Below are 19,507 nucleotides of genomic sequence, written 5' to 3'. Positions count from 1 at the left end.
TCAGACCAAATCAGCTGTTGTGACGTGATGTAACTGTCAGTAAAACTACCACTCACATTTCCCTTACTTCCCTTTTAGGTTTATGATACTTCTCTAATATGACACCACATTACTAGGGTTCTATTATTATTACTATGACTGTTACTATTGCTATGGGCTGAGGATGGGTCACTGGACCTGAAACATCATCAACTCTTGATTTCTTTCCATAAATGCTACCAGACCTGCTGAGCGTTTCCAGTATTTTTTGCTGATGTACCATGTTACTAGAGTTCCACTTAGTTTTTTGGTATTTAGCTTCTTACTGTGTTTTGGGCTAAATCGCTGTGTCAAAGTTTCCCAAAAGACAATGGTGTCAATTTTGGGGAGTTTCACGGAGGTGTGAGTTTCAGCAAGTTTTCTCACATATCATGTATGTACCATAACTCTATGGTGCCCAGCTTGTACTCACCAGTGGCAAAAGTACTCACCTCTGCCAGGATCTCCCAAGACACTGGGCACCAGCACCATATTTGCAATGTAGCTATGTGCCAGGACAAGCTCTGTCAGTGAGGAGCTGTCTTCACAGGTCACGAGAGTGAAACCTTCATAGTTTTTGTGTGTGAATATTTCAATTGTCTGATGGGTGAAGACCTGCCTCAAAGATGACCACGAAGAGGATTTTGGTATTCTATGTCACTGACTTGAATTTGGGCAAGGTAGTAGAGAAGAGGGATATGTCCTATCCTCAGGACTGTCAGAGGAGACCATGGCATCACACCCTGCCAGCATGGGCCAAAGTTGTTACCCAGGTAACTGCAGGGATGGCAGTGCTGAAGAATTCCCAGCAGCACAGGAGCAAGTTTAATGACCTTCTGTGCTTCCCATTGGTAAACGCTACCATTCCTTCTCCATAATCTCACATTCACTCTATCACTGCTACTACTGCATCCAGCTCCCACCAAGGCTCAGTCTATTACTTATATTATCACATTCAATGCTTTCCTTCACTCACTCTCATCCAACTCAATCACCCTCACCAACAAGATCATTGCATATCCCCTGCACTGAGCACATACTCACTCAGACACCTCACCCCTTTCCCACATCTGTGCCAACATCAACAGATGTGCCAGTCTTTTTCATCTCACTCAGTCCCTTCTTTTTGTTCTTTCTAAGGGAAAATGGCCCACAGTAGGTTGGTGGACAACCCTGGGGTATTCATGACAAAGGGACCTAGATATTCTGAGTGTGTCCTGCCCAGATGGAGGTTCATCCTAATCAGCTTCAACTTCCAAAAGATAGGAGGTAGTAGGCAAGGTGGAGCCACCTCTGGAGTGTTCTAATAGGAAGCATCTGAAGGGCCCGTATGTGCTTCCTCTTCTGGCTGCATGCTTGGTGCCACCCCGTCTTCTTGTGAGGAAGTGGCCTCTGGAGTAAGGTCAAATCCCTCTTGTTGTCTTTTCACTGGTGCTGAGAGTCAATGGCTATAATGGTGGAGTGCAAGTCTGTGTTTCTAAGCAGATGAAAGAACAGGCAGATAAACAGTAACTTTCAATTGGAAGATGAAGTATTGGTATTGCTGGCTCTGAAAACAAAATCCAGTGGTCCATACAGGTCATTAGGTTGTTTAGTAAAGCGACTTATCTAACAAATACTTCAGATGATAGGAAGCAATATCAGTTATGTCACATAAGTATGTAGAAAAGAGATCATTGCAAGGAAGAGGACAAGTTGGAGCACCTGCATCATGTGGTAAGAGCCCTACAGGAGAGGTAGGTAGCTCTAAGAGTGAACCTCCCACAGTTTAAACAAGCTAACACAGAACTACTGGGATGGTTAAATACAAGAAGGGCAACCACAGAATCTTATCAGATCACTAAGGGAAGGTGATTTGTGGATGTGCTATGTTGTTGGGACATGACATGGATCTAACACCAATAAAACAGTATCTTTACTTGACTGAGCCCAGAAAAACAAGCTCAGGTAGAAATGGAAATTCAATACATGCTGGAAAATCACATGACTTAACCTACTCAAAGTAACTGGGGTTCACAAATAGTGTTAGCTCCTAAACCAAACAGATCAACCTGATTCTGTATTGACTATAGAACGGTTAGAATTCAGTACTGATGGAGTTGGCAACTGCTTATTCTTTTTAAGATTAATCTATTGAAGAGTACCGACAAGTGCTGTTCCATCAATGGCTAAAGAAATATCTGCTTTTCTCTCACCAAAGTGAGACACAAATGTTGAATTATGCCATTTAGGCTTTTAAAAAGTCTCTGTTATATTTCAGAGACTTAAGAATCAAGTCATAGCTAAGGTTTGTAACCATGTAGTCACAAACTGGGAAGAGCACGTAACCTAATGTGAAGACCTATTTAAGGAATGACAGCTGGCCGGCTTAATAATAAATTTATCCAAAAGTCAATTTGTGAAAGCAAGGATAATTTAGCAAGGGCAACAAAAATGAAGACTCTGCTAGAATTCCCAGTTCATAATAAATATTGGGAAATCATGAGATTTTTAGGAATAAGTATTTTTCTGGAAATTTGCACATAAAATCAGCATTATATTATTAAGAAATCTGTTGAAGAGATAAGCAAAAGTGGTACAGTCAGCAGAATGTCAGCCAGCCTTTTGTAAACTGAATGTTAGCCACCTCTGATTTTGCCAGATCTTTTAAAATCGCAATTGATGTTAGTGATTTATTCATGGGAATGTGGGGGTCACTGGCTGGCCAGCATTTATTGGCCATCCCTAGTAGCTCAAGAGGTGGGCGATGAGCTGCCTTCTTGAACTGTCACAGTCCTTGTGCTGTAGATTGACCCACAATGCCCTTAGGGAGGAATTCCATGACTTTAACCCATCAACAGTGAAGGAACAATGATATATTTCCATGTCAGGATGCTGAATGGTTTGGAGAGGGACTTACAGGCATGGTGTTCCCATGTATTTGCTGCTCTTGTCCCCGATGGAAGTGCTCGTTAGTTTAGAAGGTGTTGTCTAAGGATCTTTGGTGAATTTCTGCAGTGCATCTTGTAGATAGTACATACTGCTACTACAGAGTTGACGTTGGAGGGTCTAGATACTCGTGGATGCGGTGTCCATCAAGCGGGCTGCTTTGTCTTGGATGGTGTTGAGCTTCTTGAGTGTTGTTGGAGCTGCACTCATCCAGGCAAGTGGGGAGTGTTCCATTACACTCCTGACTCATACCTTGTAGTGGACAGGCTTTGGGGAAATCAGGAGATGAGTTACTCACTGCTGTATTCCTAGCCCCTGATTTTTTTTAAACCGGATGATGAGTTGGCTTCTCCCAGAAATTAAGCCTATATCAAAAGTAGTACTCCACTGTAGATACTATGAGCAATTTAGCATGGCCAATCCACCTAACCTGCACATCTATGAATCATGGGAAGTAACTGCAGCACCCAGAGAAAACCCACACAGACACGAGGAGAACGTGCAAGCTCCACACTGGCAGTCGCCTGAGGGTGGAATTGAACCTGGGTCCCTCGCACTGTGAGGCATCAGCGCTAACCACTGTGCCACCCAGTTGGTATCAAAAAAGACCTTTGGTCATAGTTAGTTCATGGTAACAGTTTCTGCTGAACCAGTGTGAACTTTCCACTTCCTTTATTTCTGGAACTCTAAGTGAGGCGAGCAATCAGGCTGCAAGAGGTTTCAGTGGTTCACTCTCAAACAAAACTAATTTGGTTTATGTTGCTATAATTATTACATTATGGAGTTTTGAGTTATAAAAGTGAAAACAAGCTTGCAGTCAATATTCTGAGCCCACTTATAATTTGGATCACAGAGCTTAGGAAACAATGTTCAAATGGATGCACTATTATTGGTTTTTGACATAAACATACCAAGTCTGTGAAGGTGATTGATAAACTAAACTATGGGTTTTTTTCCCTTGTTGAACAGTAGCAAGAGTCCAGTACAGCTCTTCAATACAGGCCAGGATGACCAGCAAAAGAAAAGGCTCATTTCAACAGAAGGAAGGGCTGGTGCGCCAAAGGGATCAGTGCTGAGACCTTAGCTTTTCCAATTTATAACAACGTCTTCAATGTTGATACTGGGGAATGCCACAGAACATTGTGGCACAGTAAGTAGAGTGTCACTGTTAACTGTAATACTATGACGCAGACATTTCACTGCTATGAAGAATGGTTTATTATAATCAACTTCCACAAAAACTTAAATAATTAATTATTCAAAACTATACCATGATGTGCAAAACAATTAAGAATCAGAAGTACTTTCATCCTAACAAAATTTACATGTCATTCATTGTAAGGCGATAAAATAAATTACACCTTTGATGCCAGCCACAAATGAAAGAAAGCTCATTATATTCAGCTATATATAACAGTGCAAAAAGTGAAATATACACCAAATTGAAAGCTGGACAGCATACAGAAATACAATAGTACAAAATTGGCATGATCCAGCTGGAAATAAGAGCTGTATGTTTTGCATTTCTTATGTAAATACGCTATTACACACAGAATAATGAATGAGTCACTAAAGAAAAGGAACATCAGCCGGCTAACAGGCGCTTTGACAATTCAGCACCAGGACACCACTTATGAACCGAGTACGGTAATTGTAAAGGAATTGCATTCACCTTCATTAGGAAAATCTAGTGTACACAGACTACAATCTGACTTTAATATCAACTAATCAATTTCAGATATATGCTCAAGTTCTTCCAGATTGTTTGGCAAAATTGTAATGTACTATTAAAATTACGATGTCCTCAGAAGCTTAAATTATGAACACACAAGAGACACCTTTTTGTTAGCAACATACAGTATGTTCCCAAACAGCTGAAGTAAGCAATACGAACCTCTCATTTAAAGCTGCTGACAATCACTTATTAATAAAGTCACTGTGTTTACTGTATGTATTCAAAGTTATCAGGATCAGGCCAAAAAGGCAATTTTTAAAAAAAACTGACAGGAAAACAAGGTACTTGGAGCACATAAAAATCAAAAATGAACCAAACTGGAAGAATAAAATTCCACTACTTTGTCACTATTTAAAACAATACCCTGGCAAAAGTGGAATATGAGAATGATAAAAGGCAATATCACTCAGTAGTTTTAAAGCCACACCCTTGACATAATGTATTCTTGTATTAACACACATACCTCAGATTCCCACAGTACACATTTGACAAAAGGGAACACTGGTAAGTGCAGAACATTAGCTACATACTGGAAGAGGAGGCAAAGAATCCACATCAAACATATAGTTGCTGTACATGTAAAATGTTAGACCCCTATAACTGCTGTCCTCCAAAATAACATGTACCAGCTCCTGTGCTATGATAAATACAAAAAATTGCCTTGACACATTGTATATGCAGCTTAGGAACTGATAGAGACATGCACAATGCATACAGTACATAAATGCAATGTGTGTTCCAAAGGTAATCTCAAGCTATTATTACTCAGTTTTTAGGTCTAGAAACTGGTGTATAAAGATGCTTAATAACTACAGAACTGTTCCATAGATCTTCGGAAGTTCTGTTAAATCATATTGATTTGAAAGGCAGACCGATTAAATAAATACGGATGCAAAGCTAAGAGCATGTCATTTGATCTTTGGCTCTAGTATTGTCTCAGGTGAGCTGTTCTGACCTAATGATAATAAGAACCAAGCATTTGAAATAATTGTGCCACTAGGTAGTATCATGGTATGTACAAACTATCAATCCAACTACATAGATTTTGCCGATGTTTAGACAATGTATTGACCATACCAATCATGAGGACATCATGAGATATTTGTAACCAATTATGACCAATCATAATGTTTACCTTTCAAAACTCAAATTGCTTTTTTCACTTATTTAGACAATAAACCCAGAAGTCATTTTAACTGCTTTGCACTGATCAACAACTTTAAAGATGGCAAATTCCCTTCCAAGTTCGGCATCACTAATGTTAAAGCATAAATGCAAACTTATATGCTTAAGCCATTAGAGGAAATAATTCTATGGCATAAATAAAACATATTTTCTAAGATCTATACCAATTTTGTTACTTTGCAAACATGAAACATTATAACACAATATTTACATGTATTACAGCACTATATTTTCATTTTCAGTTATTTTAAACTTCAACCGTCTTTGAGACAAACTCTTCCCAATTCCTAAGAGTTGGAGAGAATCCTGTGATCTTAAGCATGATAAATTAGTGGAGAAGTCACTTTGTGCAGTGCAGCAAATTTCCAGTTAAGTAAAGATAATGCTAGTAGCAATACTGACTGGAGAAGCTCATTAGCCAATGTGTGGGGTCTTCCAGCTGGTGGACGGAGATTATGAGGTCAAAACTAAGCAGACTGGTGGGAAAAATAAAATAAAATATACTTTAAATACAGATAACCTAAAATAATTCCAAAGGCAGTGTTCTGCTCATTACACCTTGACATTTTCAAATGTGACATGACATATATCTGTGAATCTCCATTTCTGATTGGAATATGTCTAATTTGCTCTCTTTTGGAAGTGATGGCTGGAGCAGCCATGTTTGTCTGAATGACTTATAGCTTACAGTGGAAAATTGCTTTAAAGGTTTAGAATTGTTATGCCATTGAAGGGATGTGGATGGACTTCATTTCTCAAAATAAAAACCTGTTCACCATCATAAAGGGTTACAAAAACCTTAAGCATGCATAGTACTATGTGACAAAATAATACAACATACTTGACCTGAATACATTTAATCACCTATTCCATAAATATTTAAGAAACTACATAAAGTTTTGGTAAGAGGAAAATTTCTCCATTCCAGAATATTTAATCAATATTTAACCCACCAACATGAGTTAAGTATTAGGCTGTCCCTGTTCTAACATTGATATAAAAAAGCAACAACTTACTAAATATGCAGCCATTGTTCAATTAGGTTTGTGCTGAATCCTGGCATGCAACAACTGTACAACCTGTGCAACTAGTATACTCTTCAGTGCATGATAATGTTATATAGTATTCAAATGGTACAGTTTGGCCTAAAACTGAAATGTTCTCAGTTTAATCATATTTTCATTTGCTTCTATGCTGAATGGATGTGACTAAAATGTTATAGCTTAACTAAAATAAGTTTTTTTGCCAACTTCTATTTTTTGAATAAGCTTTTTTGTGCAATAGATCAGTCGCACACAGCATTATTTTATACACATTTTTCACAACCACACTCTCACATAGCAACAACAATGCACGTTGGTCAAATAATGGCCAAAATAAATAGCTCTTTCAAAGCATAGTGACTGTATCTTCCATTTTTGGCTCAATCGTGGTATATTGAGTATTACACTCTGACTCAGAGTCAATGCTGTCTGCATCTGAAGACAACTGGCATGGTTTAGAATCTTGCTGGGCACATTCCTTCGGTATCTGTGCTGGTGATTTTGGCAAATCTTTTGAAGAGACCACAGTATTAGCAGTCCTTTCTTTCATATTCATTGAAGAAGTTGAAGAAGTTGAACTTGGCGAGATCTGATTACCCATCAAGGCATCCAGAGAGCCATCAGGATCAATGATCGTATTGATTGCTGTGAAAAAGTAAACACTTTAATCCATCTACACCTCTTACAAGATAGCAAATTGGTATCTGAAGAAAGTCAATCGCTACGTAGCACATATTACACCACATTGTCCATCAGATGAAGGACTTTTCAAACAGATCTTAAACTAACTAGTAATTTCGACGCATACAACTCTTAAAGGATGCCAGTTGATCGCAGAAAATTGGTTAATGTAGCAAACCATCAATTACAACAACAGTTTCAATGAATTTCACTAACCATCTAATTGCTTTTGAACTCTTCTCAAGTCCTTAAAAATTGAGGATATTTCCTGGAACAGAAAGTAAACACAGTCAGAACATTTGTTGCTACTGAAATATTTTAATGAAATTGGAATTTGAACCCAGATTTGAGGAGAAATTACTCATTGTAATCTACCCATCAGTTTTCTAGGTTATAAAATTGTGTACACCTTGCTTCTGACACACGCCAGTTCATACAGTACATATGTGGTGCTGTCTCTACTATGCAACCTTGATGCATTTCACAATTAAAATGATCCCAACCAAAGTGTGTGCTTAATCATTTAAAATAATACCACATAATCCTAATGAACAAAGAAGAAACGGCAACAGAGCTTAAGAGGGGCACCAGAGGTTAGGAGAAAAGAAAATTAGATAAAAATCACAGAATGACTGCTGCCAAGATGTTTACCACTCAACCATATCCTTACTATCAAAGTGACAAGCTCATATTATCGCAAAATATACTCCATCTGCCTTCTTGATACCCACTCACATAACACATCTATATCCCTCTGTAGCCCCTGTGCCTTCTTGAATGTCTATTAATAATCACCTCATATCCCCTTATACTATCAAGTTGTTGAGCCATCTGCAAATTTTGAAATTAGGCCATGCACAAGTCAAGGTCCAAATACAAACCCTTAGGAAGCACCTGCATAGCTTTTGAAAGTCTGAAAAAACTGCTGCTCACTAGTCTGCTTCCCATCACTCAACAAACTTTGGCTCCATGCAGCCACTTTCCCTTTCAACATGGTTCAGCTTTGCTGATGAATTTTGGGTTTGATGAAGATTGGGTTTCACTTCATGTATGCACTTTGGAAATCCATGCACGCCACATCAATCACATTATCACTCAACAAAAATTGAATAAACAGGTTAAGTGTGAGGGCAAAGCCATGGGACCAGATGCCATGTTACATTTCTCACATTTAACTAGATTGAACGGGACCCATGATTAATCAAAGAAACTAAGGGAAGATATAGCAGAGGGACAAGTATCCCTTTTAGAGTAGAAATACTGCATAGATTAGTTGGGCTGAATAGATGGTTTCTGTACTGTAGATTTTACAGAATTGAAAATACAGCAAAATTTGTTTTAACTGGCACATTATGAACCAGCACTCCCGATAAGTTTACTGTATAATCACAAACCCCACAAAGTCCAAGTAGTGCGTTGAGGGTGCGAGTAGGAGGGCTCTCTTCCGTTAAGTTTCTTAAGTGATTTATACTGTAAATAAAGTATGACTGTGATGTATCTATCCCCTGCATTATGTTTTCACTACCTAGTATATGTTTTACATTGAGCAAGAGGTCCATATAATCAACCGCAACATTTGATCAACCATCAAGCTCCTGTTCCCACAGGTGCCAGTTAAAAAACAAGTTTGCTGTAATAACGTTGTCTGTATTATGGACCATTCCAATATTTTTATTCACCCTGACCATTATGAAGAGCACGTCACCTAAAAAAGGAGCAGCACTATGAAAGCTTGTGATTTCAAATAAAACTGATGGACTATAACCTGGTGTCTTCTGATGTCTGACTTTATCATTGTGAGAGTTAGATAAATAATGAGACATCATCCAAGTGCAATGTGGTATCTGCTCAAATTAATTATTAATAAACATGACCAACATATAATCTTACAAACAAAGGTAATGTCACCACAGTCTTACCAGACAATAGGACTGCTCTTCCATTAAATAGAACTGATTGTGGTGCTTTAATGTAGGGGTCACCATGCCTAAGGCAGGGCAAGGGGCTGAGGAGAGAGTCCTTGATGTTAACTTCAGCCAGTGTGGCAACTGAACCCATGGTTTTGGCAACACTCTGCATTATAAACCAAACTGTCCAGCCAACTGAGCTAACCTAAAGTTATGAGCTCCTTAATTGTTATTTGATCAAAGTAGCAAGCAAATTAAACCTACAAAACAGAGGGCTACGGGTTTGAATACTGTTCTGTGCTTAGTCATCTACTTACAAACTCAGTGATGGAGGGGATGCTAGGTAAAAGAATAGAACACAAATTGTGAATGGCAACTGAGGAGAGGATTATCAGCTATTGCAGAGGTGACACTGGTTATCTAAACTGACAGATTAATGAATATTCAGTTGGTGTTTCAGAGACGGCCTGTGGAAGCTAGCACTTTCACAAGAGCAGGCACGTCCAGGCACAGAATAATAGTGATCAACTCTCGTGTTAAAAAAAACAAATTTGGAATCTGGATTGAGTACAGGCTTGCAACATTGATGTGGGCTAAGACCTTTTCTAAGCCACCTCAGAGTAGTGTATGAGCGTAAAATGGACAAAAAGTAAAAACAGAAAACTACATTTGAAAAAGATTACCTTATTTGATGTTTTGAGAATTGGCACTTCATTTTCAGAATTTATTTTGGCCTCAATATCTTCCCAATTTCTATCCTTGTTTTGGAACAGAATTCTATAAACAAATGACAGAAGTACATTTTACACAAAATAATAACATAATTCAGCTATAAATAAACATTTACACAATTTATTGCTATTACTACACCTTAGTACTAAACTAATCTCTAACTGTAAAAGGTACATTATGATCATGTCAAAGAAATGTAACAAGTTGGTCAAGGAGTAAGTATGAATTTGCAGCTTTGGTCTAGGGTAGCTTCCATTGATAAGAATGGAAAAGAAAATTGAGCAGCACTACAAATCATGTCAGATTCCACACTGCAGACTTTATCCTATTAGAACCAACAGCCTTGATGGGAAGGAGAAAAGGAGAAAATTTGCATACTTCGGTCTGGTCTACAGAGAAGCAAAAACTAGAAGAGGGAAGGACAATACCTTGTGTCAAATCAAGTGCCTGTCCCAATAGTCATTTCTAAGATCTGTCAATGAAGTTTGGAAAACAGGAAATTTTACATTTTGCACAGTTAAGTATTTAAAGAGACTGCAATAACTCTGCTTGGAAGTGCCATATTTGAATATAAGACAGTTAGGGTGTGTCTTTAACAATATAAAGGTGAATATATCTTCCAGCACGTGATCTAATGTATCGCTGGACGTTGAGAGAATTTAGGGAAGAAATTGCAGAGCCCCTTCCAGAAATACCTATAATTGTCAATAAGAGGCGAGGTGCCAGATGACTGGAGAGTGGTTAATGTGTGCCTTTGTCTAAAACGGGATGTCAGGAGAAACCAGAAAACCATAGACTTGAGTCTGACTTTGGTGGTGGGTAAATTGTCAAAGGTCATTCTAAAAGATAGGATTTATGCACATTTGGAGACACAAGGAATGATTAGGGATAGTCAGCATGGTTTTGTGTCAGTGAAATAATGTCTCACAAACTTGGTTTTTTTTTTCAGGAAATAAACAGAAAGATTGAAGATACAGAGGAGTAGAGGTTGTGTAAATTGACTTCAGTAAAGCTTTTGACAAGGTTCCACATGGTAGACTAATTAGTAAAATTAGATCACGTAGGATTCAGATTGAGCTTGCCAATTGGATATAAATTTGGCTTAACGGCAGGAGACAGAGTGTGGTGGTAGAGGGCTGTTTCTTGGGCTAGAGGCCTGCTACTGGCAGTGTTGCACAAGGATCGTGTTCTGAAGAAGGGTCACTGGTGGTATAGTGGACAGTGAAGAAATTTAACTAAGATTACAAAGAGATCCTGATCGACTGGGTCAATGGGCTGATGAGTGGCAGATGGAGTTTAGTTTGGATAAATGCAAGATTTGTATTACCAAAATGCAATACAAGGGCAGAACTTATATGATTAAAAGTAGGGCCTTAGTTAGTGTTGTAGAACAGAGAGACCTAAGGGTTGAGACACATAATTCTTTGAAGTTTGCATCACTTGTAGATAGGGTGGTTAAGACGGCATTTAGCAACTTTGCCCTCATTGCTCAGACCTTGGGTGCAGGAGTTGGGACGCATGTTGAAGCTGTACAGAATGTTGGTGAGATTTCTACTGGAGTACTCTATCCAGTTCTCGTCACCCTGTTACAGGAAGGTTATTTTCAAGCTGGAGAAGGTTCAGAAAAGGTTTACCAAGATTTTGCGGGAATGGAAGCTGTGGGTTATAGGGAACGGTCAGATAGGCTGGGAGTTTTCTTTACTAGAGTGTACAGGATTGAGGGGTGACCCTTAGAGAGGTTTTTTAAGATCATGAGGGGTATAACAAGATGAATGACAGGTGTCTTTTTGCCTATGGTGGGAGATTTCATGACTAAGGGATATATTTTTAAGAAGTGGAGGATGTGGGTATAACGTTTAAAAGACATTTGGGTAAGTACATGAACAATCGAGGTTGAGAGAGATATTAGCCAAGTTCAAATAGGTGGGACTAATTTGGTTTGGGATTACGGTTGGCATGGATAGATTGGACTGAAGGGTCTGTTTTCGTGCCATGTGAGTATAATTCAATTTTGCTAGTAAACTACTGAATTGGGTGAATTAATGGACAACCCAGACATCATACCATCTGGATTGTTCCTATAATATGTAAACTTCAGGAGCTTTCACTGTAACTTTGCTATGAAAGAGAATTGAAGAACAGCCTGCTAATGGCTTGTAAAATAACCTTCTCTTTGCCAAATATGCTACCATAAGTTAGAGGTACATCTTTAAAACTATGTTAATGAACATTGCAGACAGCAGGGTAGCGATTACTTCATCTAGCCTAATCTGAATACTGCCAATGAGATTACGTAACAGATTCATGCTTTGTCATCAGGGTTTGGAAGAGTATGGACTATAATTATCTACAGTGACGTGTCCTAAATCAACAAATATGGCAGTAATTTACTCACTTTATTTTTGAAGCAGTTTGCTCCATATTTTCTCGTATGAACTGTGACAGCTGGGATACTGAGTTCCACATCAGGTTATCTACTATGACCTAAAATGTGACACATGCTCAATATGTGTAAGGTAAAAACATTCAGTATCAGTCAAACATTTCAAAAGGAAATATTGCAGTAACCAAGAACTACAGGATAGTTTTAATTTAATACAGATTTCAGAACAGCTTAAGACACCATGTAGCTTTCAAAATATGACAGGGATATTGCATGGAAGCATGCAATCACAAGTACACAATTAACATCTAAAACTGAAGACATGAGGGCTAGCTCAAGATGAAACACTAAGTAGAGAGTACTCTACCGATGTTTTGCAGATTTCATACTTTCTCTAAAGTAGTTCATGAAGCTACGATTCATATCTCTCAATCTCAAAAGAACACAGGCCTGCCTGCAGGACCTGAATAGTGGGATGGAAGTCTCTTTCCATAATGCAAATGTTAGCACAACCACAAGCTGCAAACTACATTGTGCTCACAACAGACTGATGGTGAAATCTGTCAACAGAGGTCCGTCAAGAAGGGACTTCACCACGAATGCAAAACGATACTGGTAACGATATAAGCATTTCCTGACATGGAGTGGGGCACCACTCAATGAACAGCAACACTACCTAGCTGCGATACAAGGTCTTTGATATCCCTTGATTCAGTTAATTTCTAGTGCTCTTCAAATTAAAGACACCCTTTAAAACATTCAGTTCCCAGTGAATGTGCAACCAAATGAATAAAGTTGCCATAGTCCTACCAGGCCATAGGGCTGCACTTGTTAGAGAGACACAACTGGTGGTGATTTATCCTGAGTGACACCTCTCCCCAGGCAAAGAGAGAGGTTGAGAAGGAGAGCGAGTCCTTCATGGGAGCCTCAGCCAGTGCTGGAATGGATCCAATGCTTGTTGGCATCACTGCTTCACAAACCTCTTGTAAAGCCAACTGAACTCAATTTTCAAAATATAAATTATATTTTAATGTCTTAAAGAAGGAGTGCTTATAACCAAAGTAAGTACTTGAGAGTTGCATTAGTTTTCTAATTTTTGTAATTAACATAGTTTGAGTCATGAAGAATATTTTAAAACTTGACAGTACCAACTTAAAGTTGAACACGGTTAACTTTTGCAAATTCAATTTGAGTAACTGTATTATTCATGTGGAAATTCCAAACATAACCTTTCATGTTTGAATGTGAAAAAGTTGAATTTAAATAAATGTGCAAATCCTAATGTTAAACAGAAACTTAGAATTAGTCATTGACAATCCTTAAAACAGTTCTTAAACAAATTAATTCTGGCTTAGAACTCCTACACCATCAACTAATGATTAGAAATATGACTTTGATTAATATTTGGTGCACTTTCCTAACATAGTGAATCATAGTATTTATTCCTAACTCTCCGCAAAAATCATATTCTGAAATAACCTGTTTCAGGGTTTATTTACAGGGGGCGCAGTGTTTCAGGGTTTATATACAGGGGCTCTGTGTTTCAGGTTTTATTTGGGGCAGCACGGTTCCACAGTGGTTAGCACTGCTGCCTCTCAGCATCAGGGACCTGGATTCAATTCCATCCTCGGGCGACTATCTGTTTAGAGTTTGCACATTCTTCCCTCGTCTGCGTGGGCATCCTTCAGGTGTTCTGGTTTCCTCCTACAGTCCAAAGATGTGCAGGCTAGATGGATTGGCCACGCCCTTCGGCCCAACAAGTCCACACCGCCCTTGAAGCATCCCACCCAGGCCCATGCCCCATAACCCACACACCCCTGAACACTACGGGCAATTTAGCACGGCCAATCCATCTAGCTTGCACATCTTTGGACTGTGGGAGGAAACCGGAGCACCGGGAGGAAATCCACACAGACACGGGGAGAATATGCAAACTCCACACAGACAGTCGCCCGAGGCCGGAATTGAATCCAGGTCCCTGGCACTGTGAGGCTGCAGTGCTAACCACTGAGCCACTGGGCTCAGTGTGTTTGTGTTTATATGGAGGGGGCTCAGTGCTTTAGGGTTTACTAACTGCATTGTGGATGTACCTACACCAAATGGACCACAGCAGTTCAACAAGATGGCTCATCACCACCAGCTTCTCAAGGGCAATTCAGGGTGGATTACAAATGCTGGCCCAGTTGGTGATGCCCACATCCCATTAACAAATTAGGGAAAAAAAAGTTATTACACATGCCAAAAATCTGTCAATAACTGTCAAGACATGAAATCTCATGAGGAATTAAGAGTCACCCTGTGAAAATGCCTTCTTGCATTTAACCTCCCTAAGATTTTCAATAATTGTTGCAGTTACACACTGGTCACACATTAAACTTGCTCCAGAAAAATTAAGTTCAGAAATTATCAGATTTTCAACGATGCACTAATTTTTAATGAGCACCATTAACATCTCTTGCCCAGAGAGTAAATAATAGGGAATCTTCAGTTTTTTTAAAAGAAGTCTTTAAAATTATAAGTTTAAATTCTAACGATTTTCCTTAATCCATCATTTTTTTTCTCATTTCCTTCTCATTCTTCATCGTTCCACACCAAATTTGACATTGAAGGATGATGAATTAGGGTGAATTCAAGAATGCTTTTTGTGTTTATTTCTCAATCCTTTAAGTTTAATGGTTAGTGGCAGACACTATTGGCCCCATTATCACCAAGGTTCCAGCCATCTGCTGTCCTTACTGCATCGTTGTTAGCTCTCGATTTCAGTGATTTTATGTACAGTTTATTTTTAACAACCTAAATATGCAACTTTTATCCAACAGGAAACATTGCAAAATGTCCTAATAAATCTGGATTGAGGTTTGGAATAGCTAGTAACAATAAATTAGACAGAAATAAAGTAGTTAAAATAAAGAGCAGAGTGGAGACAGAAAACAACCATATGTATGAAAAGCATAGAGGTAAAATGGTATAGTTACTGCACAAGTTTGTTTTATTACTATAACATTTATTTCTGACACCTTCATTTTTGTCACTTCGGTTTACTTCCAGTCTAGATTTTCAGAATTAATGTATGCTCTGTCTATTGCCTGTAAAATTCTCCAATCTCAGCTGACGGTACATACTCAATGAAGTGCCCATAACAGCAAATTGTCTCCCATTTGACAGCAATCGGTTTTTGGTGGACGGTTAGATGGTTGGTACAAGTGCCATTCTGAGATTGGGCTGAGTCATTTTTTAAAATTTAGTCTTGGATGTGGTTGGCAGAGCCAGCATTTGCTTTCATCTTTAATTGCTCCTAAAAAGTAATGAACTGACTTCTTGAACTGCTGCAGTCCATGTGGTTGCACTGTGTTTCAGGATTTTATCCCAGTGACAGGGACTGGAAATACAAAGTGAATGTTCAATAAGCACCTAACCCTACTATTAGCACCACAATTCAAAGAGTGCAATTCCTCAATACAAGCATCCAAGAGATTGTTTTTGTTCTAAACTGAAGATTAAGCATTCACCTCTGTGCTAGAGGGTTAGCAACGAATTAATACTGCTAAACTTGCAAGCAGCTTATTTATAGGAGTTTGTTTTTGAATTGCAGTGTTAAAATTAACTCTATAAATAGCTTAGGATCTTACAATATGTATGGTAAATCATACCCTTGATGATGTAATAGAAAAAGCAGCACAATTAAGGTTGTTGGTATGGGCCTTCCAATCATTTCATGAAGTGCCCTCAGAATAGACTGTTTAACAAATTTGAACCCCACGAGCAAAAGCATTAGGAGCACGGACACTAGATTGGCCATGGTATAAAAATAGAATGTCATGATGAAAGGCTGTTTTCTAGACTGGATAGTGGTAAAATATAATTTTACCTAAGGTTCAGTACTCAGACCACTACACAATGGAATCTTAGATTTAGAATTAGAGGACACTATTTTGGAACATGCAGATACCACATAACTTGGAAGTACTGTAAACATTGAGGAAGATAGTAACAGACTTCAAATGGACACAGGCAGGTGATGAAATCAGAGGTGATAAGGCAGGTAAAAATGCAAAAAGTGTGATGTGACACATTATGGTCAGAAGAACGAGGGTAGACAATTAAATGGTACCATTTGAAAGGGGGGAGTGATATGCAAGAAGAGAGAACCTGCAGAATTTATTCTTGTGTGCAAATCTTTGCAACTGGCAGGACACATTAACAAAGCAGTTAACAGGGCATATAGATCACTAGGTTTTATAAGTAAACATTACGATGTTATCTTAAGCCTACAGAAAACGCTAGTTCAACACCAGCTGGAGTGTTCTGTCCAATTTCGGGTAGCAAGCTTTACAGGCGGCAAGAAGACTTTGGGGAGGATACAGAGATTAGATAAACCTTTACAGTTACATCACTAAATTGTAGAAACAGAAGTGCTGAAATACTTAGCAGTTCAGGCAGCGTGTATGGGGAGAGTAACAGACGTTAAATTCACTGACCTGAAACATCAACTGTTTCTCCCTCCACAGATGTTGCCTGACCTGCTGAGCATTTCCAGCTTTTTTTCTGTTTTTATTTCAGAATTCCAGCATCTGCAGTAATTTGTAAGAAGACGGGATTGCTTTCTTTAAAGCAGAGAAGGCTAAGAGAAGGTTTGATAAAAGTGTTTAAAACCATGCAAGGTTTAGATCGAGTAAAAGGAATTTTTTTGAAAACAGTTGAAGGGACAATAACCAAACAGACTTGAAGAGACTGGCAAAAGAAGCAGAAATGACAAAAGAAAAACAAACAAACTATGATGCAATGAATGGCAGGATGGTGGAATGAGATTCAATAGAAAGGAATAGCTAAAAGAGGAAAGTGGGGAAAAGGCTAGTGAGTGAGATTAACAAGATTATTTTCGAAAGAGCTTACACAAACTTGACAAGTGAATGGCCTCTTTATGTGCTGTATTCTTTTATGATTTGACGCTACAATTTTCCACAAAGTAAATCAGTCATTTATATGCATGAATCATACCTACATATATTTGCATTTATAAGTGCACTTCATTCTACACTTTGCTACCACAGTTCATGATTGACATGTGCTTCAATAGATTGCAAATATGGATTTTATATATATACCATTTTAAAAGCATTCAAGGCTTCACATAACAAACATTATCATTAGCTTCACAATTCCTTAAAAATTTAGCCCACCACTATAGTCATCAGTATAAAATGATGCACCAACACTTCTGAGAAACAAAGGCAACTCATGTCATTCTCAAATATATAGAAAACAAAGATAACCTCTTCTCTGTTCCAGCTTCTTCTTTTTGAATCTGGATCTTTGCTATCATTCATATTTTGATCCAAATCTTTCTTAATTCCTGAAGAATCTGGGGGAACCTTCTGAAAGTTCAGACTTGCTTCAGGAATGTGCTGCACCAACTAAAAAAATGTGTAAACTATGTTTAAAATCTTAGTTTAACGATGTGTGTTCTAAATGTGTAAACATATATGAAATCACATGTTCTAAAATGAAAGATGGAAACTGAATGATGCACCTGAGAGTTAAGGGATGTCCGTAATGATGATTTTGGAATCTGAGTTTTGAACAAAAAAATTTAAAAAGAGATAACAACACATTATTTAATGAGAAGTTCTATTAAAACTTAGTAATAAAAAGATTTGAATGGAATCAAACTGCCTCACAATTTGAAACATATATGCAAAACACAGACAGACTATAAAAAAGCTTTAACTCTTCTTACAGGAAGAGATTCAACAGTAAAGCAAGACAAACAACAAACTACAAAACAAAAGTCATCCATCTGGTTTCTCTTATTTGGGAATTTTAAAAAAGTAGCCCACACAGAAATGAAAATGTTTGCAAGACACGTACAAAAGTCTCTCTGTAAATGAGCACAGTTTATTAATTGGTTCTGCTTCAAATTTATTTTGTGGTACCAGTAAAGATGGTGGTTAAGAGGGAGAGGTAGGTAGGCCACAATCTGATCATCTATGGCATGTTTGAAGCTCTTCCTCAATGGGGGAGAAAAACAATTAGACAGATTTTACTTCCAATATCTCCAAATGTCCAATTCCCAGAGAATAACATTCACCCACATAAAGGCCCAGAATGTCCAGTTTCTGGATACTGGACACCGAACATACTCCAAAAAAAATTCACAGCAGTAATCCAGAGAAGTCCTGCAAAAAACCTCCACAAGAATTGTTCAGAAGCTTACACTTCCGATACACAGATACTCATATATCTGAAATGTTCCGAAAAAAAAGGGGAAAAAAGGTCTCCAATTCAGGCAGTCAGAGGCTTCAGAGGGTTCAATCGCTTTGTTTTTTGTGTGTTGAGGATATCACTGGCTAGGTTAGCATTTATTGCCCATTCCTAACATCCGTGGAGGTGGAAATGCCTTATTGTACTGCTGCAGTCCTTGAGGTGAGAACAAGAAGTTTGACCCAATGTAACTAAAGGAATGGTGACGTATTTCCAAGCCAGATTGGTGTATAACTTGGAGGAGAACTTGCGGGTAGAGAGTTCCCATAAATCTGCTGCCCATGTCCTTTGACTTGATAGGAGGAGATTTGGAAGGTGCTGCCTGAGGAGCCTTGTACAGCCACTGCACTGCAGCTGGCACATGGTACACACGGCTGCCACTTTGCATTTTTGGTGCAGCAAGTGAATGTTGAAGGTGTAGGAGAACATCAAGTGGGTTGCTTCTCTTGGGATGGTGTAAAACTTCTTGAATGCTGTTGGAATTGCACTCATCCAGACAAGTCAGAAGTATGGAAAGCTGATCACGCTCCTGACATGTATTTTGTTGGTGGTGGATAGGCTTTATGGAGTCAGGTGGTGAGTTACTCACTGCGAAATTCATCATCTCTTTGCAGCCACAGTATTTGTACATCTG

The 19,507-nt window shown here is 38.5% G+C and overlaps 1 protein-coding gene across 3 annotated transcripts in view; it reads right to left on the bottom strand.

Annotated features, from left to right (window-relative positions):
• Positions 1–4,178: 4,178 nt before the first annotated feature.
• LOC125455549 (centrosomal protein of 170 kDa protein B-like) overlaps positions 4,179–19,507 on the bottom strand; it is a 117,424-nt gene continuing 102,095 nt past the window's right edge. For all 3 annotated transcript variants that reach the window (XM_059649140.1, XM_059649141.1, XM_059649142.1), the window contains 6 exons: positions 18,143–18,181; positions 17,886–18,026; positions 12,625–12,713; positions 10,181–10,274; positions 7,807–7,858; positions 4,179–7,554 (listed from right to left, as the gene is read on the bottom strand). In XM_059649140.1, coding sequence (XP_059505123.1) covers positions 7,256–7,554; positions 7,807–7,858; positions 10,181–10,274; positions 12,625–12,713; positions 17,886–18,026; positions 18,143–18,181 — 714 coding nt within the window. In that variant the 3' untranslated portion in view covers positions 4,179–7,255. The remainder of the gene's footprint in view (positions 7,555–7,806; positions 7,859–10,180; positions 10,275–12,624; positions 12,714–17,885; positions 18,027–18,142; positions 18,182–19,507) is intronic.

This window comes from Stegostoma tigrinum, chromosome 10, assembly GCF_030684315.1.
Source record: "Stegostoma tigrinum isolate sSteTig4 chromosome 10, sSteTig4.hap1, whole genome shotgun sequence".
Lineage (NCBI taxonomy): Eukaryota > Metazoa > Chordata > Chondrichthyes > Orectolobiformes > Stegostomatidae > Stegostoma > Stegostoma tigrinum.
Note: the sequence above shows the minus strand (reverse complement) of the source record. Positions and strands in the feature narration are given on the sequence as shown.